This window comes from Impatiens glandulifera, chromosome 1, assembly GCF_907164915.1.
Source record: "Impatiens glandulifera chromosome 1, dImpGla2.1, whole genome shotgun sequence".
NCBI lineage: Eukaryota > Viridiplantae > Streptophyta > Magnoliopsida > Ericales > Balsaminaceae > Impatiens > Impatiens glandulifera.
In genome coordinates this window covers 6,357,599-6,382,645 of record NC_061862.1, presented here as the reverse complement: position 1 = coordinate 6,382,645, position 25,047 = coordinate 6,357,599, and the positions used below count along the sequence as shown (strand labels likewise).

At 33.5% G+C, this 25,047-nt stretch overlaps 4 protein-coding genes across 6 annotated transcripts; 2 read left to right on the top strand and 2 right to left on the bottom strand.

Annotated features, from left to right (window-relative positions):
• The first annotated feature begins 10,878 nt into the window (after positions 1-10,878).
• LOC124921464 (fimbrin-1-like) lies at positions 10,879-15,274 on the top strand. Of its 3 annotated transcripts, none has more exons than XM_047462130.1 (15): positions 10,879-11,024; positions 11,203-11,353; positions 11,442-11,612; positions 11,705-11,943; positions 12,035-12,206; positions 12,295-12,333; positions 12,429-12,497; positions 12,578-12,694; positions 12,787-12,998; positions 13,279-13,434; positions 13,514-13,713; positions 13,794-13,951; positions 14,022-14,118; positions 14,192-14,283; positions 14,362-15,274. In XM_047462130.1, the coding sequence occupies exons 2-15, from the start codon at positions 11,267-11,269 to the stop codon at positions 15,004-15,006; spliced, it is 2,454 nt and encodes an 817-aa protein (XP_047318086.1). In that variant the 5' UTR covers positions 10,879-11,024; positions 11,203-11,266; the 3' UTR covers positions 15,007-15,274. The 3 variants fall into 3 exon arrangements, with proteins under 3 accessions (XP_047318086.1, XP_047318087.1, XP_047318085.1); XM_047462131.1 differs by lacking the exon at positions 10,879-11,024 and having other exon boundaries at positions 11,184-11,353; positions 14,362-14,880; positions 14,938-15,274; XM_047462129.1 differs by lacking the exon at positions 10,879-11,024 and having other exon boundaries at positions 11,184-11,353.
• A 1,217-nt stretch (positions 15,275-16,491) lies between these two features.
• LOC124921193 (V-type proton ATPase subunit e1-like) lies at positions 16,492-18,212 on the top strand. Its single transcript, XM_047461820.1, has 4 exons — positions 16,492-16,639; positions 16,712-16,856; positions 17,167-17,214; positions 17,810-18,212. The coding sequence occupies exons 2-4, from the start codon at positions 16,759-16,761 to the stop codon at positions 17,871-17,873; spliced, it is 210 nt and encodes a 69-aa protein (XP_047317776.1). The 5' UTR covers positions 16,492-16,639; positions 16,712-16,758; the 3' UTR covers positions 17,874-18,212.
• A 465-nt stretch (positions 18,213-18,677) lies between these two features.
• LOC124934757 lies at positions 18,678-19,190 on the bottom strand. Its single transcript, XM_047475292.1, has one exon. The coding sequence runs from the start codon at positions 19,188-19,190 to the stop codon at positions 18,678-18,680; it is 513 nt and encodes a 170-aa protein (XP_047331248.1).
• Positions 19,191-19,750: 560 nt separating this feature from the next.
• On the bottom strand, positions 19,751-20,734 carry LOC124934663. The gene has a single exon (XM_047475209.1). It carries the CDS (start codon positions 20,732-20,734, stop codon positions 19,751-19,753), a length of 984 nt encoding a protein of 327 aa, XP_047331165.1.
• Between the last annotated feature and the right edge of the window lie 4,313 nt (positions 20,735-25,047).

Below are 25,047 nucleotides of genomic sequence, written 5' to 3'. Positions count from 1 at the left end.
TTTTAAATTTTAAATTTTATAATTTAAAAATATATATAATAAAAATAATTTGTTATTTATATCATTAAAATATTTATTTGACATAACTTAATATCTTATATAAGTGTCAAAATTTTTGTCTAAGTTTTGATTCTTATTAAAAAAAAAAAATTAATTCACCTGTGTTAATTCCTTAAATAAAAAAATATTAGTTTTACAGGTTAACTTCCTAATGCCTTGCTTGAGACCGGCTGATTTCTATTTAAAAAAATAAAATATCGATTCGATAGGTTAACTTTCTAAATTAAATATATATATATATATATATATATATATATATATATATATATATATATATATATATAACGGTTCAAAATATTAACTTACTAAATTAAAAATATATATAACGATGTTTGTACTTCCTAAATTAAATAGAAGTTAGCGTACTGTAAATACAGAATAAACTACTGTAAATACAGAATAAAATATTTTGTTTGATAATCTTAAAACAAATATTTGAATTACAACTCTAAATTAAAAAGAGTAAAATTCATAAATAAAATTGTACACAGTCATTTTAATTTGTTCCTAAAATTTATATTTTTTAATAATGAAATTCTACACATTTTTTAATCATTAGGTTCTACACATATTTTTTTGAATCATTTAAAAAAAAAAAAATCCAAGTACTACAAATAAATAATTATTATGAATAATAGATTAAGGGAATTATTATTTATTAAGAATTTTTAAAAAAAGTATTTAGATAAAATAAATCAAATCATAAATAAAATCATAATTGAGATTGACAAATTGATCTATTATTATCAATATTATTTATTTAGTAACATATTTGGTATTAAAAAATAAAATAAATAATAAATGATAAATTAATAATTATGATATTTTAATATAACCATAATTATTAATATTATTCCCTCTTCCTCACTATGGAGCTCCTACTTTTCACTAGAGCTTTATCCCCACGACCGTATGCATCTTCAGCATGATCTTGCAACAATTTCGATTCGTTTGTATAATAAATGGTAAGTTAATATTTAGGATATTTTAATATAATTATTTAGTTTTAGAAATAATAAAATTAAATAAGGAATAATATAAAAGTATTTATTATTATTAATTCTATTATTATCTTATTTTGTGAATGCAAGCCCACATGAAGGATCATAGGCCTATTTATGAAAAATATGAACGAAAAAAGGGACCCAGTTAGAGAAGATAGAATAATGATAGAAGAGAAATTATATTTTCTATATGTAAATATTACATCAACACTATTTATATACATTATATTCATTGAAAGATTAAAATAATAAATGACAATACTAATGATATATAATTGGCAGAACCCTTGGTTGGTGTTGACGTTTCCTTAGGAATGAATGAGACTTTATGTTTTCTAGTCTCCTTGGAATGTAAAAGGACATCCTTATCTTTAATAGCCTCCATGTCTTTAATACCCTCCCGCAAACGAAACGGGGAGGCACACACCGCGAGCTTGTCACGGAGAAAAGTGAACCGAGGTGATGACAATCCTTTTGTAAATATGTCAGCAATTTGATCATGAGTCGGGACATACTGAATAAGTAAAGATTTTTGAGCCACTTTCTCCCTAACAAAGTGGAAATCAATCTCAATATGTTTTGTACGAGCGTGAAACACTGGATTTGCAGAGAGAAATGTTGCGCCGATATTATCACACCACAAAGTCGGTGGATGGATTGATGAAATTCGTAATTCACTCAAAAGAGATTGAAGCCAACAAAGTTCAGCAGTGGCATGAGCTAAGGCTCGAAATTCAGATTCAGTACTTGATCGAGCAACAACATGTTGCTTTTTGGAGTTCCACGAGACGAGGTTATCACCTAAAAAGATACAATATCCTGTAGTGGATCGACGATCATCAGGACAACCTGCCCAATTAGCATCAGAATAAGCCTCAAGGGTGAGGGATGCCGATGGACGAAAGACAAGCCCATGGTGTGGAGTATGACGAAGATATCGTAATATACGTTTGACTGCAACCCAATGGGTGGATGTTAGAGCGTGCATTAATTGACAAGCACGATTGACCGCAAATGCTAATTCGGGACGAGTGAGAGTTAAATATTGTAGAGCTCTCACAATACTTCTGTATAAGAAGGGATCAGAAAGAGGATCACCATCATATCTAGAAAGTGAAAACCAGTAGAGACAGGAGAATTAAGTGGTTTGGAGTATTGCATGTCAGCCTTAATAAGAAGGTCCTGAATATATTGTGACTGACTCAGAAAGAGCCCATCAGATGAGCGAGAAGCTTCAACACCGAGAAAATAATGAAGTTGTCCAAGGTCTTTAAGTGGGAAGTCGTCTTGTAGGCGAGAAATGATTGTAGACATATGTGAGGCTGAGTTTCCCGTAAAGATAATGTCATCTACGTACACAAGGATGTATGCAGTGATTGTAGATGTATGATAGAGGAATAAGGAGGAGTCAGACTTAGCTTCAAAGAATCCAAGCGACAAGAGTGAGGATCGTAGCGTAGAGTACCATTCACGAGGTGCTTGTTTTAGACCATATAGGGCTTCATGGAGCTGACACACGTGATTAGGGAATTCAGGATGAACAAAACCAGGAGGTTGAGTCATATATACCTCATTGTGTAATTTTCCATGAAGAAATGCGTTGCTAACATCAAGTTGGTGATTAGGCCAATTTCGGGACACAGCAAGTGCAAGAATGGTCCTTATGGTTGTTGGCTTAATAACTGGACTAAAAGTCTCAACATAGTCAACACCAAGTTGTTGATGAAAGCCTTTCGCCACCAGACGAGCTTTATGACGCTCAATTGAGCCATCCGCTTTTCGTTTGAGTTTGTAAACCCATTTGCAACCCACAATATTTTGTCCAGAGTTAGGAGGAACTAGAGACCATGTCTGATTCTGAATAAGAGCATTATATTCGGAGGTCATGGCTGAACGCAAAGAGGGATCTTTATTGGCAGAGGAGAAGCATGTCGGCTCAGGGGTGATGGCTGTGAGAAGGGCGGAAGAAAAAGGGAGACGAGACTTGGCACGAGTGCGCATAGGATGATTGGAGCAAGCAGGGGCTTTGAGAATTGGAGTATGACGTTGATTGATGATGGGTGAGGGGGTAGTAGGTGGTGAAGAATATGAAGTGGGTGATGAAACATTTGAAGTAGAGGGTGAAATGCTTGGGTTAGGTGAAGGTGGAGGTGATGAAGAGGGTGAACCGCTTGGGTTAGGTGAAGGTGGAGATGATGAAGTGGGTGGACCGCTTGGGTTAGGTGAAGGTGGAGGTGATGAAGAGGGTGATGTGGTTTCAGGTGGACTAGTGTGTTCAGGTGGACTAGGGATAGTAGATGTGATAGGTAATAAAGAATGAGGATTTATTGTTGGTGATGTATATATAGGCTGTGGGTTTTGTGGGGGAGATGATAAGTTATAAGGAAATGTGGTTTCATCAAAAATGACATGGCGTGAAATAAACATGCGTCCCGTGGGGATGTGAAAACATCGATAGCCTTTATGTGAGAGACTATAGCCCAAAAATAAGCACTTTTGGGATCGAAAGTCAAGTTTGTGCTTGTTGTAAGCTCGAATAAGAGGATAACAATGGCATCCAAAAGTGCGCAAAAAGTTGTAATTGGGAGTTTGGTTGAACAATACTTCATAGGGAGATCGATTACCCAAGACAGGAGTAGGTGATCGATTGATAAGATAGGTACCTGTGGAGAAGGCTTCATCCCAAAAATAAAGGCGCATAAATGCATGAGCAAGTAGAGTAAGAGATGTTTCAGTAAGATGACAAATTTTCCGCTCGGCTACCCCATTTTGCTCGCTTGTATAAGGGCATGTGAGTCTATGATGTATACCATTAAGAGATGTAATATGTCCAAAAGTACGATATTTGTCTCCCCCATCAGTTTGTAGAGTTTTTATCTTTTTACTGAATTTGTTTTCAACTAATGCTTTAAATTGAATAAATACTGTCAACATCAGATTTGCGTTTAAGCGGATAGAGCCAAGTAAATCGACTATAATCATCAATAAAAATAACAAAGTACCGAAAACCATTAGAGGAAAAAATTGGAGCAGGTCCCCAAACATCTGAGTGAATAAGCTCTAAAGGTGCAGAAGAGCACGTTTTGGATGATACAAAAGGAAGTTTATGAGCTTTCCCAAATTGACAAGCATCACAAAATTCAGTATGCATATTACCCAATAAAGGTAACTTAAAATGAGACATAACATAAGTAGAAGTTGCAGGAGACGGGTGACCCAATCGAGAGTGCCAAACTGATGCAGTTGATCGAGAACTAATAAATGCTTGTTTGGGTGCACTCTTTGGACTGAGTAGTCGATATAATCCATTATGCAAGGTTCCTCGAAGAATTTCCTTCTTCGTGACCTGATCCTTCACAACACAAAAGGTTGGATAAAATTCAAAGAATACATTATTGTCGGCTGTAAATCGAGCCACACTAAGTAAGTTCTTCGTAATCATGGGAACATGCAAAATATTTTTAAGATACATAGATCTGTGCGTACCAGTAAATGACGAATGTCCAATATTAGAAATATTTAGCCCATTTCCATTCCCAACTAGAATTTGTTGCTCACCATTGTAAGGAGAATGAATGGAGAGATTGTCCAAGTTAGCGGTCAAATGATCAGTTGCTCTAGAATCAGGGTACCAAGCCGAGTCAGATACAATAGATGGAGTTGCCATCATAGCTGCCGATGAGGAAGATGAACAAAAATTCTGGTCGAATCTGCGTCGACAAGTTCCTACAGAATGTCCTGGAATATTACAAAGTTGACAAATTAAACCAGAACGACACATATTAGAGAGATGTCCAAAACGACCACATGTTTGACATTTATGCCTATTTTGATTTTGAGGACCACGATAGGGACGATGAGGGCGAGATGGGTCAGTCCTTGAATTAAAGAAATTTGATGGTTGGCCTAAAATAGAAGATGTAGTAGAGGCACTCTGTTGTGAGTGAAAAGAGCCACCTGGTATCGATGGACGAGTAGCAGATCCAAAAGAGGGAGAAAATACACCTTTATCCTTATGATTCGTAGTCGCTGAAGTTCCGCGACGGCTATATACAACATTAGCAGTTGGCGAGTTGGCATAGAGAGACTCAAGTCTGATTTCATGTGTGAGAAGTAATCCAGAAAGATCGTCGACATTAATAGAATATGGACGTGTAGTAACTGCAACTAGAAGAGATTCATACTCGGGTCCAAGGCCGCCAAGAACGTAGAGAATAAGATCTTCGTCTGCAACTTTCTGCCCGGCAGCCGCAAGGTTATCAGTTATGACCTTAATAGCTTGGAGATAAGACTCCATGGATGAATCTCCTTTTTTGATAGTTTGAAGTTGAAGACGGAGCTGCATTAGTCTAGCTTTGGATTGAGTAGCAAAACGTCGCTCAAGTGTTTCCCAGATGTATTGTGATGAAATACAGTTTTCACCTGCGACTTGTGCAAACACTGATTCAGATAGTGTTCCGAGGAGCCAGCTTAACAAACGTTGATCTTGTTGTTCCCAGGCCTGAAGCTCAGTGGAAGTCGATGCTTCTGCGGTTTTAATAGGAGCTGGGAGATCTCCGTTGACAAATTCAAAGAATCCGTACCCTTTGAGAGCAGGTACAACTTGAGAACGCCAAAGAACAAAGTTCTTTTGGTCGAGTTTGATAATAGATGTATGTTGAAGAGAGTAGGCATTATTTTGAGCCATTTGAGAAGGGGATCGATGTAAGAGGGGGTTTCCCTGTTGATTGCTCTGATACCAAGTTAGAGAAGATAGAATAATGATAGAAGGGAAATTATATTTTCTATATACGTAAATATTACATCAACACTATTTATATACATTACATTCATTGAAAGATTAAAATAATAAATGACAACACTAATCATATATAATTGGCAGACCTTTGGTTGGTGTTCACGTTTCCTTAGGAATGAATGAGACTTTATGTTTTCTAGTCTCCTTGGAATGTAAAAGGGCATCATTATCTTTAATAGCCTCCATATCTTTAATAGACCCATACCTTAAAACAACAAGAAGTGGAGTCATTCCCTCTTCCTCACTAGGGAGCTCCTACTTCTCACTAGTGGGTTTGAGAGGGAGCTTTATCCCCCCACGACCACACGCGTCTTCAGCATGATCTTGCAACAAATTCGATTTGTTTGTCAATGAAGTCAGTCGCCGAAAAGACCGATTTGTTAATTTTCCCTTTTATTTTCAAAATATTTTAGACGTACTTTTGGATGCCTATCTCATCTATATGCATAAATATATTTAATATATATATAGTAGACATATAATAGTATCTTCGACGTAACCAGGTAGAAATGTCTTTTTGGACTTTTGTTCTAAAGTTAGGAGTGACTTAAGAGAAGAGCATGTCCGCAAACAAAGAAAGCCCTTAGACCGTCGATGCAAGTAGGACTCTTCAATTTGGACGTTTCTCATCATCGCTGTTTTAAAATCCCTTAATTTTAAGAGTAGGGGATATTTAAAAAGAAGAGAGGGTTAATCCAAATTTTTTCCTAGGGTATACTCATCGAACAATTCACACAAAGCCTCAAAGGTTGGTTGAGATCGTCATTCCTCATTGATATTCCTAGCACTTAATCAATAGATGTATATGCTTCGTCGAATGACGTATACCTTATACTATTTTCACTTCGGAGCCCATAACTCATGCACATTAAGAAAACAAAATCTTTTTATGAGGATTAACATTAAAGTGTAAAATAGATTTCTAAATTGGCCAAAATTATTTTTTCAAGTTAAGCATCGAATGTCCCCAACAGAGTCGCCAAAAAACTGTACACGATAAAAACCGTTCAGCTTTGATCTGCATCTTGCACCGTTTAAACTGCTCTTTTAATTATTTATATTTTACGTGAAGAATTTATTCCTTTAAATTTCCTTTAATAATATCAAAAAATAAAGCGATGAAAACATAAACTTTATATTCAACCCAATAACTAACATTCCCGTCGAATCTCGTCTAAGATTGAGATTTTAATGGGAGGCTGACATAGGTCTTTTAAACTTTTTCAATTAAGAAAATCTCGCGATTAAAGAGTCACCACCTAATTTTTTAAATTAGGAAAATAATTGAGGCGTATGCACACCTTAATTAGATATTCTTTTATGAGTTTGATGCTTGGTTATGTGTGGGAAAAGACTAAAAACATTATGTCCTACAATGCCCCATAGGTCTATACTTTAACAATTTTTCCTTTTAGAAAAAATATAATTACACTTCACATTTTAGACATTTAAAATTTTGTATTCTACCGTGCTAAGTCTTAATGCTTAATATTTAAACATATATATAGAACATAATAATCATGCTAATAATTCATGATTCATAAGCATTAATTACTAAATGAAACATTGAGATGTATATACATGAATATATTAAAATAAAAAGAAGAGGACCAACTATAATTGTTCTTCGATAACTATATGATCAATATCAGTTAACTACCACTCAATATACTTACAATTACTCAAGACTCAAGAAGGGAAAAGAGATTTTCTGAAAAGACTTTCAAAATACCATGGATGAATCGTGCTAGAAATCCTCTTTTTTTCTCTGCCCTGTTCAAGATCTGAAAGTTCTCATTTATCGATGTCGGGTTCATCTAAATTCTTCTTTGATGCGGTTTTCTCGGCGGGAATCTGGGAGACTAGATCTAGTTGACGAGAGGGGAGATCGTTCTCTGTTTCTTACTTGGTCTTTCCAACGAATGACTTCATTGGAGAGCAAATCGGAGCCCGTTGCAGGATCATGCTGAAGAGAGGGCGATCGTGGGGGATAAATTCTCTCTCCGTCGAACCCGCTAGTGAGAAGTAGGAGCTCCCTAGTGAGGAAGACGAAATGACTCATCCTCTTCTTCTTGGTTTAAGGTTTGACCATTAAATGGATGGACCCTTTTTTTTCTTCATATTTTTCCATAGACGAGTCCTCTGATCCTCCGTTTGGGCCTGAATTCAAAAAAAAAAAAAAAAAAAAATTAAAAAATAATAATAATATTAATAATAATAAATACTTTTATATTATTCCTTATTTGATTTTATTATTTCTAAAAATAAATAGTAATATTAATAATTATGATATATTAAAATATCCTAATTATTAACTTATTATTTATTTTTCTAATACCAAATATTTTACTAAATAAACAATATTGATAATAATAGATAAATTTGTCAAACTCAATTATGATTTTATTTGTTCATTATATATATTTGGCCAATTAATTTTTCATCTCTCCCCAAATACCTAATAAATAATAATAATAATTCTCTTAATCTATTATTCATAATAATTATTTATTTGTAATACTTGGATTTTTATTTTAAATAGTTCAAAAAATATGTGTAGAACCTCGGGATTAAAAATATATAAATTTGGAGAACAAAATGAGTGTCTATAGAATATTCCTCTTGGATAAAGTTTGAATGAAAATTTTGATTTTAGTAAAATGCATGTTCAAACTTGACTAATATGCACTTCATTTGAATCTTTAATTCTATTATTTTTCACAGACTTGTTTTATTAATACGCCTTAATTATTTTCATGATTTAAAAAATTAGGTGGGAACTCTCTTGTCGTGAGGTTATTCTTAATCGAAAAAATTGAAAAGATCTTTATCAACCTCCCAATAAAATCTCAATCCCAATCTCAAACGAGATTAGTTATTGGGTTGACTATAAAGTCTACGTTAGTTGGTCTGGTGCAGTGCGGACGTGCGCTCCTTTGGCTACAACGGGCTACTCGGGCGCTCCTGAGGCGTTGGATGAAAATCCAGCGCCTATCCAATATACGCGGTTTCGCCTGTAGTTTTCTTTCCGAGTTTTGGTTACACCCGATTGCGAAAATTTTATTTTATTTAAATCCTTAAGGGTTTGTTTGAAATTGATTTTTCTTTCACCCTTTTGGCTTTAATTTTTTTCTTTTAAAATACACAAAATATTAAAAATAAATATGACAAATATTTTGCCAATTTATTTATTTATTTATTTTTATATTTTTGGGTTAAATAAATAATTTTTGGGTATGAAATGGGTACTCGATCATTTCATCCTAAATTATTTATTTTAATTCCTTAATTTTTCTAAAATTATTCTAAGATAAAATGAGTATAATATTTATCCCAAATAATTTTATTTATTTTGTTTGGCCATTTTCCTTAATTAATTAGGTTTTAATGATCACAATAATTAATCTAATTAATTGTTTTAATTAGATTTTGGCCTTGGGGTTAATTATTTTGATTTTATTTATTTGAAAATAAATCAAATAATTATTTTAATTTTATAAAATGGATGTGTAGATTTTTAGTGCTTACACACCTTACTTGTTTTTACATTACAAATGAGTGACTAAGATTTGGAACATACTTGGAACATGATTGTTATTGAGTGAGTGATGCCTAAGTCAATCTTCGATTATTGAAATGTTTGGATAGAAATTGAGAGCTCGTTTGGATTAAGTCGATGTGTCCCTATCCCGATTATTTTTTAGAGCACTATTTGACTCGAAAAGAACTCTAGGACGTTCAATGATTGCGGTCGACCAATGCGTTTACTCCACAACGCTATAATTATGACGATATAGGAGATCTCTTTTAGAAAACCGGTAGAGACAATCGGTGAACTCATTGATCTTCTTGAGAATCTACGACCTCGTTACTGTTAGATTTTATATTATGTTTGTTCGTTGGTAAACATTTTGGTTTATATTTTCATTGTTGCTCTCAAATGATTAATGTTTTGGGTGCGTCTTGTGACTAGGTGAACACTTGTGTTTTTGTTGTTATGTTTAAACGACTATCATTTTTATTCTTTTAGAATGATGCATTTTCTTATCCTTTAGAGTGCAATTAGTTCCCGCGGGTTAAACATATAGCTTGCAAACACTTAACAAATTAATCAGGCAAGCGTAATTTGTCGCCCAAAGATATCCACATTTTTTTGTCGTTAAACTAGAAGAATGATTAATCGACTTTCATTTATATTATATATCATTAATTTTTTTTAAATTAAAATAAATGTGAACCTAAAAATGGGAAGTTTGATTATGAAATGGAGAATAAATCATATATATATTTTAATTCTATTAAAATTTTGGTTTCATTTCAAAATTTTCTTCTAGACATTTAAATTCAACTCAAATCAAACATACCTACTGATGTTACACTGGGCCATGTGTTCAAACGTTAACCACGTAAGCAAAAGAAAACGTTGTGATTGACGGATGACATAACAGAGCTAAGATATTGCAAAAACAAAGTACATAATAAAATAAAAGTGCAACTTTATAAACTAAAGATATTTCAAAAAATGATTGTTTTTTAAATCAATTTTACTCATTATTAACATCAACTAAAATATTAACATTATTTTTATAAAACAATTTAAAAAGAGACAATCTCCTAAATAAAATGCATGATATAAGAAAAAAAGTAAAAAATAAATAATCATCGTGCGCGCACATGATTGGATTTAGTATTGGTAGTTGTAAGTCGTCGGCTACTCTCTCTCAATCAAATAACACGTGTCACAAACACGTGGTCAATTGATGACATGTTCAAACAATCATTTTTGCCACATCACTTTCAATGTGGGGATCTCAGAAACAACATTAAAAAAATGACAACGTGGCAAGACAGTTGGGTTCCTTATTGATGACCTGTCTTCTAAACAAAATATCTAAGTCTAATTAAAAAAAAAGAAAAAAAAAGAATCGGTCATCAAATGACGACAGTACCCTATATAGCTCCGCTGGCTTTCATTCCATGGCGACTCATAGTCACCAAACTCTTCTTCTTCTTCTTCTCTCTCCATATATTCTGTATCTTTAATATGGGTTTGTCATTCTTTTCATCATTTACAGCGTCAAATTGATGATACTAGGGAAGAAGAAACTGAAATAAAAAGTCATCCTTGTCAATACCCAGTTTTTGTTTTTTGTTTTTTATAGGTATGTATTCTTCTATGGACGGCAATCGATCATTAAAGTCTCTCCCCATTTATGCATATTCTTCAACTTGTTGTTAATGGTTTGATTAACTGGTGAAAAAGTTGGAATTGTGATCTGAATTGTATTATAGAATCTGTAAATGATTAGATTCTCGATTTCGCTTTTGTTTTTTGTCTAGATAATTTCGGGGGTGACTTAACTTTCTTCCCCTTTGATTAGAAGACACTTCTGAAAGAAGGAAGATGTCTGGGTACGTGGGTGTTCTGGTTTCTGATCAATGGCTTCAAGGCCAGTTCACCCAGGTTGAACTTCGTAGCCTCAAATCTAAGGTACCCACTTAATATATCATTTTCCTTTTGTTGTTGTTGGATTTGAGGAAGTTAATCAGCGATTTGGAAATGTTCTTCCTATATGTAGTTTTCGTGGATGAAGGCTAAAAATGGTATAGTTACAAGGGGAGATCTGTCAAGTCTGGTTATGAGACTGAAAAGTATGAGTGAAACCTTCAACGAAGAAGAGATACAGATGATATTGAATGAATCTGATTCCAAAATGGATGCTGAAGTTGAGTTTGAAGGATTTCTTAGAGTGAGTTACTTTTCTTCCATGAATTAGTTGAAGAAAGCATATGTGGATTGTGTTTTAGGTTATATCTGAAATTATTTACTTGTAATGGACAGACATACTTGACTTTGCAATCTCGAGCGGTAGAAAAATCGGGTGGAGTGAAGCATGCCTCGTCTTTCCTCAAGGCTTCCACAACCACTCTTCTTCACACTATAAGTGAATCGGAGAAAGCATCTTATGTTGCACATGTAAATAGTTATCTTAGGGATGATCCATTTTTGAAGCAGTTTCTTCCCATTGATTCAGCTACAAATGCTTTATTTGAACTTGCAAAAGATGGAGTTCTCCTATGGTAAATAACCATTTTGTCTGCAACCATGATGTATGCTGTTTTGTTTATGCAAATGAGATTTGACAATGGAGAATTGTGGTTTATGATGCAGTAAGCTTATCAATGTTGCTGTGGCAAACACTATAGATGAACGAGCAATTAATACGAAAAGGGTACTAAATCCTTGGGAAAGGAATGAGAATCACACCCTATGCCTTAACTCTGCCAAAGCCATTGGCTGCACTGTAGTCAACATTGGCACTCAGGACTTAGTTGAAGGAAGAGTAAGTTGCTCAACTTTCACATGCATATACATCGCATCATGGTTTAAGATTTAAATCCCAAGTTGATAAATTCCCTACTTTTCTGCAGCCTCATCTGGTTATGGGTTTGATAAGTCAAATAATAAAGGTAAGCATTTCAATTTGAATTTGCACTATCATTGGCTTAGTTTTTGTGAAAGATGTTTGTGTTGTTTCATTCTCTATTACTTTTGGCTACTCCAGATCCAACTTTTGGCAGATCTCAATCTCAGGAAGACACCACAGCTTGTGGAATTGGTGGAAGATAGCAATGTAACAATTTAGTTAAATAAAGTTGTCGATTTCATTTTCAATCCAGTTATTTGGTGACTTATACATCTTAAAATTTGCAGGATGTGGAGGAACTTATGGGGTTAGGCCCGGAGAAGCTCTTGTTGAAATGGATGAATTTCAATCTCAAGAAAGCAGGCTATGAGAAAACTGTTACAAATTTCTCTTCAGACTTGAAGGTATATTATTAAGGGTACCTTTTAAAGACAGTGCAGCACATCTCAAGTTCTCTAGCAAGACTCATGATCTTAATTGTTTGTTCTCATTCCAGGATGGTGAAGCTTATGCATATCTACTAAACGCTCTTGCACCAGAACACTGCAATCCAGCTACTTTGGATGTTAAAGATCCAACTGAAAGGGCTAATATGGTAATTGAGCATGCAGAGAAAATGGACTGTAAGAAATACCTAACATCAAAGGACATTGTTGAAGGATCATCAAATTTGAATCTTGCCTTTGTTGCACAAATATTCCACCACAGGTGTGATGTTATTTTCCACCACTGAGTTTAACTAGAATTTGTCGTTTTGTTTTACTAGTTCTTCATTGACATAAAACATATTGGCCCATTTGGACACATTTGGGAACAAAACTTAGTCAGACACAAATTATTGTCATCTGGATCAGGATCCAGGTTCAAAAACAGAGTGTGTTTTCTAGAGAATTTGTTGGTTCAATTAATTAATTCAATTTTATTAGTCTCTCGTTGGATATTTGTTGGAATGCGGGACATAATTGGTTAACCTAGTTTCTTTTTGCAGGAATGGTCTGTCTACAGACAACAAGAAGATTTCTTTTGCAGAGAGAATGACCGATGATGAACAAATGTCCAGAGAAGAGAGATGCTTTCGCCTTTGGATAAATAGTCTTTCCATTGCCAGTTTTGTCAATAATTTGTTTGAGGATGTGAGAAATGGGTAATTCTCCAATTAATACCCCATAACCATTATTAACATGGTTGATTTCTTTTTACGTTTACACGTTCATTTTGTGCAGGTGGGTACTCTTGGAAGTGTTAGACAAGATTTTCCCAGGAACAGTCAATTGGAAGCAAGCTACTAAACCTCCAATTGAAATGCTATTTAGAAAAGTGGAGAACTGCAACCAGGCTGTTCAGATTGGAAAGAAGTTGAAGTTCTCCCTTGTGAATGTAGCTGGAAATGACATTGTTCATGGAAATCAGAAGCTTATACTTGGTAATACACTCCCAAAGAGGTTCTTTCAGCATTGTTGGTTGGAATTTTTTTTCCTTAAAAAGTCTGCATTCTCTTTTCAGCTTTCTTATGGCAGTTGATGAGGTTCAACATGCTTCAACTTTTGAAAAAATTGAGATCCCGTTCTCAAGGCAAGGAATTCACAGACGCTGATATTCTGAACTGGGCAAATAGGAAAGTCAAAAGCACGGGAAGAAAATCCATGATTGAAAGCTTTAAGGTACGGAAACTTGATGTTGGAATTATTTATTGTTCGTCAAATATGATAATTATAATGGTTTCTGATTCAGGATAAGAGCCTGTCAAATGGGCTATTCTTCTTGGAACTTCTGACTGCCGTTGAACCAAGGGTAGTTAATTGGAACCTCGTAACAAAGGGTGAAAGTGGTAAAGAAAATTCTATGTTTGTTTTCAATTTAAGAAAATTGTTCATTAGACAATGAAATAATTTATTTGGTAGATGAGGAGAAGAAGTTGAACTCTACATACATAATCAGTGTTGCAAGAAAGATCGGTTGTTCAATTTTTCTTCTGCCAGAGGATATCATTGAGGTATTAAAAAATATGAAGAGTATTAATATTGTCTCCATTGCTCAGTTTTTTGATGATCCGTTTTTTATGAAATTACAGGTTAATCAAAAGATGATTCTAACCCTTACAGCAAGCATCATGTACTGGAGTCTTATGCAAAATCAACCCATTGAGGAATCGGAATCATCATCGCCATCTCCTGCCTTCACTCCTGAGCCATCCCCGCCTCCACCTTCACTAAATGGTGAAGACAATACAGCAGCTTCTGACTCAGGGTCCACTACAATTGATGATGACGATGATGAAGTCGGTTCAGGAATCGCCTCCATTACACTTGATGATGATGAAGTTGGTTCAGGAATCGCCTCCATTACACTTGATGATGAAGTTGGTTCAGGAATCGCCTCCATTACACTTGATGGTGATGAAGTTGGTTCAGGAACCGTCTCCATTACACTTGATGATGATGAAGTTGGTTCAGGAATCGTCAATGTTGAGAATGAGGTTGTCCCTGTTGATGTTGATGAAGTTGGTTCAGGAATCGTCAATGTTGAGAATGAGGTTGTATCTGTTGATGTTGATGAAGTTGGTTCAGGAATCGTCAATGTTGAGAATGAGGTTGTATCTGTTGATGTTGATGAAGTTGGTTCAGGAATCGTCAATGTTGAGAATGAGGTTGTATCTGTTGATGATGAAGTTTCTGCCCAAGTTGTTGAGAATGAAGATTCTCTTGTCAAGGAGTGAACAGAATGCTGGTTGCAGTTATCTTTTCTTTCTTTTTTTTACTGAAATTGGTTTAGAAGAGTAGAAATATTAAGAAAATTTTACACTTTGAGTAGGATCATGTTATCATGCATGAATCAACATATACTTAAAATACTACTGCCATTTGCAGTAATGTTTGTGAGGAAAGTTAAAGGAAATATAGAGAGGCCCCTTTTGTATAGGTGGGAAATGTTTGGTCTCTCTTCAAATTACATTAGTAGTAAACATACATATTCTTTGAGTCCCATATCGATCATATTTGATCATCATATCATTGTGTTGTCAATCTTCCATCTATTCTTTTGAATATGTTTTTAGTAGGAAAAAATACTTCAATTTTTTAGTTTAAAATTCATCACCATAGTAATATTATTAAGATCTCATTCCTTTGTGAGTCAATGTAATGTGTTACAAGGAGGTTACAAGTATATGAATTTTCTTATATTTTTATATTTTTTTTTTCTGGTGAAATTTTCTGGAATTCAATCGGATATATGGAGATCGTTGGTGACTATTGGAGGCATGAATCGGGACAGCTAAAAGAACTAGACTTAAAAGATGGATCTTTGTCCCTATAATTATTTGGTTGGAAAGAAATCGAAAAACATTAAATAATTAAAGTATGTCGTTCAAGATTATTCACAATGTCATTATTATGACAATGTCGGAGATTATATACAGAAAATCGGAGACTGTCGGTGACTATTGGAATGCATAGATCGGGACAACTAAAACAGCGAGACTTAATTATAAGATGAATCTATGTCCTTATAATTTTATGTTAGGTTGTCTAGAGACTCGGATATATCAGAGATCGTTGGTGACTATTGGAGGCATGAATCGGGACAGCTAAAAGAACTAGACTTAAAAGATGAATCTTTGTCCCTATAATTATTAAGTTGGAAAGAAATCGAAAAATATTAAATAATCAAAGTATGTCGTTCAAGATTATTCACAATATCATTATCACGACAATGTCGGAGATTATATACAGAAAATCGGAGACTGGCGGTGGCTATTGAAATGCATAGATCAGAACAGCTAAAAGAGCGAGACTTAATTATAAGATGAATCTATATCCCTATAATTTATATTAGACTATCTGGTTGAAAAAAAAATTAGAAAACATTAAATAATCAAAATAGACTGATAAAATTTATTTACAATAATGTAGGAGATTAAATTCATAAGATCTGTTCTAAAAAAAAGACATTATTGATCGAGACAATTAATTCTATTTATATTTTAAAAATTGTCCTCGTTTTTATGACTCGTTTTAATGTTATACTTTTATCATCGTTGTACTTAAAAGTTTTTTTTATTTTTTTTATTTTATTTTATTAAATAGATCATTAAACAAAATAAATTTGATCTAATTAGGGATGTAGGGATGTTTGAGGTAATATTATAAGTGGAAAGGTGATAATGTAATGACAGGTATATTAAAGGGACAAGTATAATAGTTTCAGGCAAAAACTGCTGAGTTGCGCTTTCCTTTCCGGGTGGGTATGAGTAAAATCTGATTGGTCGTCGAAGGGCGAAAAGGATTAGAGGCCTTTTGAGTGCTCTCCCCGTTGCTAAGGCTAATCGCCGACTCAGGCAACAGAAAAAGGTACCGCCCTCTCTTTCTCTATCTATATATATACAACATCTGAGGTATCTAACTGTTGTGATCTCCAATCAGATCGGAAGATTATCCTTGTTTGTAAGGTCAAGATTGTTTTTTTCGATATGGGGTTCCTGGTGACAACCTTAATTTTCGTCGTCATTGGATTTATTGCATCGCTCTGTACCAGAATTTGTTTCAACCAAGGGCCCTCAAAGAATCTGTGAGTTTTTCATCTCTTCATCGCATTATTGTATTTGCATTTGTTATAATCTTATGGTCGAATTAGGAATGTATACTGATTGATAATCACTTGGGAAATTTTAGAAAACAGAGGTTTCAGAAATTGAGAAATAGTTTGGTAGAAAGTTGATTCATTAGTTGATCAATTGGGCATGACTGGTTTTGATATACCAATTGGTTCATTTCATGTGTTTTGTAGCAATTATTTGTATTCAGTTAAAAAGGATGTTTCCCTATGGAAATATGAGCTACACATTGGGCTTTAACTGGCTAAATTGTTCATGATGCAGGTTGCACCTAACCCTGGTGAATACAGCAACAACATGCTGTTGGATGATGTAAGTATATATGATTATGCAACACCTAACCTCGTTATGCTGACATGATTTCGAACTTTACCAATGTATAGTAGAGGTAAACTTGATGTTGACTATAATTAGAGATAATAGAATGAAGGTCCACTAATTTTTTTGGTTAAAGCAGTTCACAAAATGGGCTGATTTTTGGAATCACTACCATCACCAGCTTTATCTTGTATCCAATTTTCTGCTATATTTTTTGGATGCTTTCAATTATATCATATTATCAGTCAATGTCAAGTGTTTATTTGTTCTTAACAAAGGACCGTTAAAGAAGGACAAAGAAGAAGAAATGATCATTTATTTATCTCTTCTCTCCGTGTTCTGTTTGATTGTTCTTGTGTCCTTAGTTTCTGGTGCACTTATTTTGCCTCAGGGTTGAAAGTTAAATACCATATTCTCGTATGGGAAGGATAGATAACATGGTTCATCAGTCATTTTGCATGAACTTCTTGCACTTCTATCGCTACATAAGCACACTTTACATATTGCCTTAAAAGTTGTTATTATTACTTCACTTCATATAAAAGTTTGTTGAAGGGGTAATTTGTTATTTGTTGTTTGGCTGTAACAGGTGGGCAATTGTATATCTTGCACAAATGAAACCACTCATAGTCCCTATCCTCAGCGAAGAGTAAGACACTTCCACTACTCTTAAGTGTCTTCCAAACAATGGTCAAATATCATGAATAACAGCAGACTCTCGTCTGGTTTTGTATGTTGTAATAATTCATATCAGTTCAACAACTTCATCATTTTTTTTTGCTTTTGCATATTACACACATCATTATTTCAACCAAAGATTGAATAAATAAACCCTTCTTCCATGTATTTGTTGATGTTTATTACTTGAAGTTTGTTGTTGCATCCTCATAATTGGATATGGAAATGTATTATTGGATTGTTCATTGTTGTGAAGTTGTTAATGGAGTGAGAAAATAACACTCCATGATTTTTTTAAAGTAAAACTTTTGTCAGTTTGCGTTTACAGTACAGATACACTGATGTATCAGTTTAGACATGTCAGAATTGTTCAAAACTAACATATTTCTTCTTATAAGTTATAATGGATCAACAGCTTATGAATGTGAATGATGATCAATTTGGAAGTGAGTTGGCTCATGCTGTGTGCAGGCAGGGTCTATATGATCTACTGTATTGTTCAAAAAAATTAAGTTACTCAACTTAGATAACTTAGTAACAAAATATATGGAATAAGGGATTTACTATCTAAAGTCAGGTGTTGGATTCTTAGTTAAAACAACTGGGTATTAAGTGACAAGTAAATGAAAAATATATATATAAGAAAAATATAACTTTTTTAAAGGTTGGAAACAGTCATAAAATAGTCTCTTCAGAACCACTTCAACTATTTATCAAATTTATTTATTTAATTTAGAAAGGTAAGCATCAGTTATGTTGTCAAATTTTTTTATTTATTTTTATTTTTTAACTTGAGATTGAGTTTGAGTTCGTTTCTTTTGTGTTAGAAATTTATCTTTAGCAGCCTCATTTTTCCTCTTTATACCCCTTTCTTTAGAGGTGTTTGCCAAATGAGCATTTTCAGTCTTGTTTTGCTGTAATCTCTCCTCCTCTTGTACACAAAATGAAATGAGCTCATTAAGAGACCATTTCTCCCTTTGACGGTTATAACTGACCTGAAATTGGCTGAATTGAACAGAAAGAGATATAAGCACCAAGTGTACGAGTAAGTCTTCAGACATCTCGAGTTTGAGTGCTTTCAACTTAGAAACAATATTAGACATCTCCATGATGTACTCCCTTATCTTTTCCTTACCTTTAAACTTCATTGAAATTAGTATCTTTAAAAGAGTGCTAGTTTTTGCTTTATCACTTTTCTCAAAGTACTTTTCGATTTTGACAAGGAAATCTTTGGCATTGGTTATCTCATCAGATATCGCACCCCTAAAAGCCTCACCACGCTTTATGATCATAAGACGCTTTATTATTAATAATAATAATAATACCTATTCTTGTTTTTCTTTCTTCTAATTATTTCACATTGGTATTTAAAAGATTAATTTGGTTATTAAAAGATTGTTTAATTTTGTAAAGTTGAAATCCGGGACAGAAAAAATGACGGCTCTTGGATGGTCAAATTATTTCCGACGAATGATCCGAATTCAAACAAACATTTGTTTTTTAATTTGTAAACATCAATCTTGAATGTTTTGAATAAAATTTTAATTTAGAGATTTTTTAAGTTAAAAATTGATGAGGGTTAAGTGCATGTCTTATTAAACAATATTATTTTATTACAACATGATTTACTATCAAACATTTTAAAGTTTTTTTATTTATTTAGAAAACGGTTTAACACTATTTCATTAAAAAGCCCAAAAGTAGGAGGGGTCAATAATCAAAACTAGACAAACTCTAGTTTTGATTGTAAGATGACAAACAAAAGACCCAAAAGTTTCTGAATTGTGGCAGTTAAATCACATTACAAAACACATATTAAAATGAATAAAGACTACAATCTAGATATCACAACCTATGTTGTCTCAATATCCGCCTTTTGACCATATTGCCTTCTTGTACATCCCAATCTTCTCGCGTTCTTCATAAAGGGAGATTGAATTGAAGCAGATGATGATGTATGTCTGCTCTTATTGTTTAATCTTCCTCTATATGAACTCGTACTAACATAGTAAAATGTATTCTTTTTCAGGATTTCAAGGTTTTTGTCACTACTTTTCTCTGCTTCAGTTTTTCGTGTTTGAGGATCAACAACCTTAGTTTGCTTCTCCTCTATTGTATATTTGTTTTCATTTTCTGTATCTTTCTCTTCCTTACATTTAGGTTTATATTTTTCAGAATTCTCTGTTTCATCAATTTCATTTCCTTTCTTACTTCCCTCTTCTTGAGTTTGATTTTCTTTTGTTCCTTCACCCGAATTCTGAACATCTTTCCCTTTGGCATTGCTTTCTTTTGCTGCTTGTTTTTCCACAACTGTTTCATTTGTACTAGGAACTTTTTGTTGCTTGACTTCTCCATTCTGCATTTGTTGTTCCTGGTTTGCTTTCTGGTTGGCCATTAATTTAGGGTATCTCATTATAGAATGTTTAAATGTATTGCAGTTCACGCATCTGTACGGTCGCCATTCATAGTGTGTGCCCATCTTGGTAGCATTTCCCTTTCGATCCACCACTGTAATTTCGTTGGGGAGAACGCTTATAGGTTGAACTTCAACGCTCATCCTAGCATATGTGAGATTTTCGTTTTCCTTAGTGATTTTGTCCATGTATAGCGGGTTTCCTAAAAGGCTAGCGAAATGACTTAAGGCTTCCGCGTTGTACATGTGGGGAGGGATATTTCGCAACTTGAACCAGATTTGCACTATTTCTTTTGGAATACTATCATAGCTCGTAGTCTCCTTCCATTTTTCGAGCTTCATGCATTCTTTCCCCACGTGTGTATGTCTCAACTCTAAAATTTTCTCAAGATTAGTCTCTTGATTGAATTTCAGGAAATACATGCCGTGACTGTTAGAGATGACCTTCATTAGACATTCTTTTCTTTATTGCTTCATTAGTTCTTCCTTGGTGGCATCAAAAGTGGCAGATTCTTTCCCAATATAATTATCCACTATCACATGTTCCCATGATCGAACACATTTTTCTTCCACGTTTGATGGTAGCTTGAACTCAAAGGGATTTTCGAGTTTTTCCTCCTTTTTGCTTTGAACGCACCTAGAAAAATCTGTCCATTTTTTGGGATTTTGTTTTCACTTTCTTTTGCTAAGTTTTGACCCTGCTTCGTGTTGGGATTCTTCTTCCAGACTTGATCAACCTGAAAATTTGGGTTCTTCTTCAGAGTATAAACATTTGTTTTGGTACATTTCGTCAACTCTTTCATTGTGTTGACGGACCAGCTAACAATAATGTCATACTCCTATTTTTTTAGAAGGTTCCAATCTTGAAGGTAGTGCAAGTTTACCTGAATAGTGATTTGTTGAGCCCTTTCTTTGTTGAGAATCATTTATCCATTCTTAGCTTGAATCAACATCCTTAAAATTTGGTTTCTTAGTCCTTTGAGGTTTGCCCTCTCATTAAAATCAACCCTCTATTTGCCTTTTGCCTTCTCTTCGGTTTCTCCTATTTCCCCTGCTTTCTTGTTTACTGCATTATTCTGACATTTATTTCCAGCCCTGACTTCTTCTAGACCACACTATTTTCCTTTTGTTCCTTTGTAATTTCCTTCTTCTTGTTGATTGCCTCTGTTTTATTTTGTTTTCCTTTTTTCCTCTATGACTTACCAGTTTTATCGGACTGATTCTGATTCCCAAAAGAATCAGCAACAAATTCATTTGAAAAAGTTTGTTTATTTGGGCAATCAGTATGTATTTCATTTTTGCTCTTATCTCCGTTGACATTCATCTTAACAAAATTATCGAATGCTATAGTGGAAGAAGGCATATGTTACGTGCGGCTCATCAAAAACCTCGGTCCTAAAATATTTCATGCATCCATCTCTCGGCCCAAGTGTGCATATGGGCCCGTTTATGTTTTTTATGGAATAATTCTGTTTTGTTTACTTTCTCTCTTATTTCTTTTAAAACCGAATTCTGTTATTTTGAAAGTTATTATAACAAATTTGTAACCGACTCTTGGGTACTTCAGCCTCTTTAAATGGTGATGCCCACCCCACTTTTTGGGGCTATGAATTGAATATTTTGGAACTTGGTGTTTAAGTTATCTCTCGGCCCTCCTCCCCCTTCTTGGACCGCTAGGTGTGATCTAGTGGTATTTCTCTCCTCCCCCTCGGCTCTTCTCTCCCTAACCTCGAATTCTCCTCTAATTCTATATCCGCTGCGCTAGAGTGTTGAATTCCATCATCAAGAACCCGTTCCTTGAATTAAAGAACTTGAAAGGCTCGGCCATAATTAAAAATCCTAACAGCATACTTAGAGCTTTTTCATAGTTGACATTTATGCTCTTGCTCACGAATTCAGGAGTGTCATCTTTTTCTTCTTTAGTCAGAGTGTTTTTGTTTTTATGAGACGTAATGTGGTATGTGCCCCTATTTCCTTCCTGTTGGTTATCTGCATCCTGGACTTTCTTTGGGTGAGTGAATAGGAATTTGATACCTCATGTGCTTATTTAAGAGAATTGGTTAGGCTTGAGCCAAAGGTTGACAAAGAAGAAAGATTCCCTATTGCAGAAGCTTTCATGTTTCCTGATTTGAAATGGAAAAAGTAGACGGATTCAAACAACGACGTTTATCGCGATGCGCAATTAGAACGGTTGAAACCCTAGCGACGCTTGTGAATGATCCAACCGGGGTTTCCGCGACACTGTCGATCGTGTCGTTCGTGGCGATCGTATCGTTTGTGTCAGTCTTGATTTCGATTGTGCGGTATTGACTGTGTCGCTCATGCCGCGACGAATACAACGAAGCACGATCTGTACGATTGAAACCTTAGTAGCGCTTGCAAAATAAGGGATTCTGTGGTTATGTCAATCGTGCCATTTTTGCGAATTGTGTCGTTCGTGTCGATCGTGTCGTTGATTGTGTTGTGTCAACCGTGTTGATCGTGTCGTCGATTGTGATGTGCCAACTGTGCCGATCGTATCTCCAAAACTTTTCTCTCACATGTGATTTTTCTGTGTGTCATTTTTAAAGTTTTTAACGTATATAAATAAAACCACCCTTTTTCATTCCTAACATCTTCAATATAAATAAAATCTTAGTTAATTACACTATCCCTCGAGCTTCGGAACATTATCATCCGTCACACAAAACTCATTAAGCGGTGCCCTTTTTCTTCCAACTGGACAACATTTCTAAACGCAAAATGCGTTTTCATCCCTCTCTCCGCGGGACAACGCAAATATGTGTTGACATTGTTCATTCCACCGTTTAATTATTTTTTTTATAACATTTGACATCTATCTTAAATTTATCCTTCAACTTTTTTTTTTTTTTTAACTTTTTAAGATAAAAAGTTATAATATTTTTTAAATATATAATTAAATTATTAAATTGTATTATACTTGAAATTTTATCTAATTAATTTATTTTATATTTTATAATTCATTTATATTTTTACTTTATATTTTATAAATTATAAATTTATAATTTTAAATGGTATGAATAAATATAGAAAATACATTAAAAAAATAATTATATGTTACATCATAAATAGTACAATAGTTAAAATTGCTCACAAATAAAAATGAAAGATAGATAAAATTATTCACAAATAATTAAATGTTTGTTTTAATAGAATATGTTTGTTTATTTAAAAGTATTATTGAATTATTTTGTTGTGTATGAATTATTATTATATAATTAATTTTATTAAATGAATGAGAAAATATTAGGGTTAAATATGTAAAGTTGATAAATATATAAATAAAATTAAAATGTTAGTGTAAGAAAGGAATATTTTAAGAATATTTTTTTTTTAGTTTAGAAATGAGTTTTTAGGTTGAAAATGAATATATGGTCGAGAGTACGTTATGGTTAATTTTGATCTTGGTGGGAGTATAAATGAGTATGATTTGCGGATATTGATATGTTTGAATATAAAATGAACCGACTCTTGGTCTTCTTTCAAATATATATAATTATAAATTAAAATCAATGCGATCAAAGCGTTTACATTTCATATTTGAGACCAATGGTTCAGATAGTGGTGGTGGGTGAGAATTTGAGAGAATGTGTTGTTGTTTAGAAAAACCATTAAACAAAAAAAAATGATCAAATTATATATCTTTATTTATAAGATAACATTTATTTTGGATTGAACATTTATTATTTTTATGGGGATGAAGAAATTTGAATTCAAATGTATTTTTGAAGGATAATGTATGTGGTACAAGTCTAAAATGACAATGGTAAATGGTGGTGGTATATATATATGAAATGAGAAAATTGAAGAACAAAATATAGTGGCATAAGACTAAAATAACAATAGTGGTGGTATATTTGAGTGAGAATTTAAGAGAATGTGTTGGTTAGAAAAATCATGTAAATAATTTGAACCGTGTTCAAAATGAGTGTATACAATATCTATATATATAATAATGTGTAATGGTAAATCACTGGGTCCTCGTACCACAACGCATAACTCGTTTTGTGAGAGTAAATTATTTGGATTGTTGGTTTTCGGGTTGATCCGTTCTCGAATGTTTAAGTGGTTAAATTAAAAAAAATAAGATTGAAAATATATATAAGTTTTTAACTTGTAACATAACATCAATATAATACAACACTTTAACCAACTAAGTTAATAGAGTTTTATATTTTAAATTTAATATTAATTTTGATAAACGTGATATATATTTATATAATTTTAAATTGTGTATTAGGGATCTTTCATTGCTTTTGGCCTGAAATTAACGGATAATTTCATTATAAAAAAATTAAGACTTAATCTCTATTTTGTAAATTAGATAACACATAATTTTACATTCATAACATTATATTTAATTCATTTGTTCTAGTAATGAAGGTTAAATAGTCACTTTTGTTTTGAATTTCATTTAATATAAATGAAAATAGATAGCATGTTGGTCAATATATTAATTATCACGTATGAATATAGATAGCACATATTGATCTACCTGTTTGTCAAAATTTTACATACAATATCAATATACACAAAATTATAAATTAAATTTAACAATCACAAAGAATTTAACGGATAAATTATTCACATTTCATACTTGAGACCGGCTGTAACGGAGATTAGGGAATGATGAGTAAGCGTTAATAATACATAATTTCCTGTAGCGGAGACCTAACCCAATATGTTGTATATGTGGGTGCGAATTTGAGAGATAA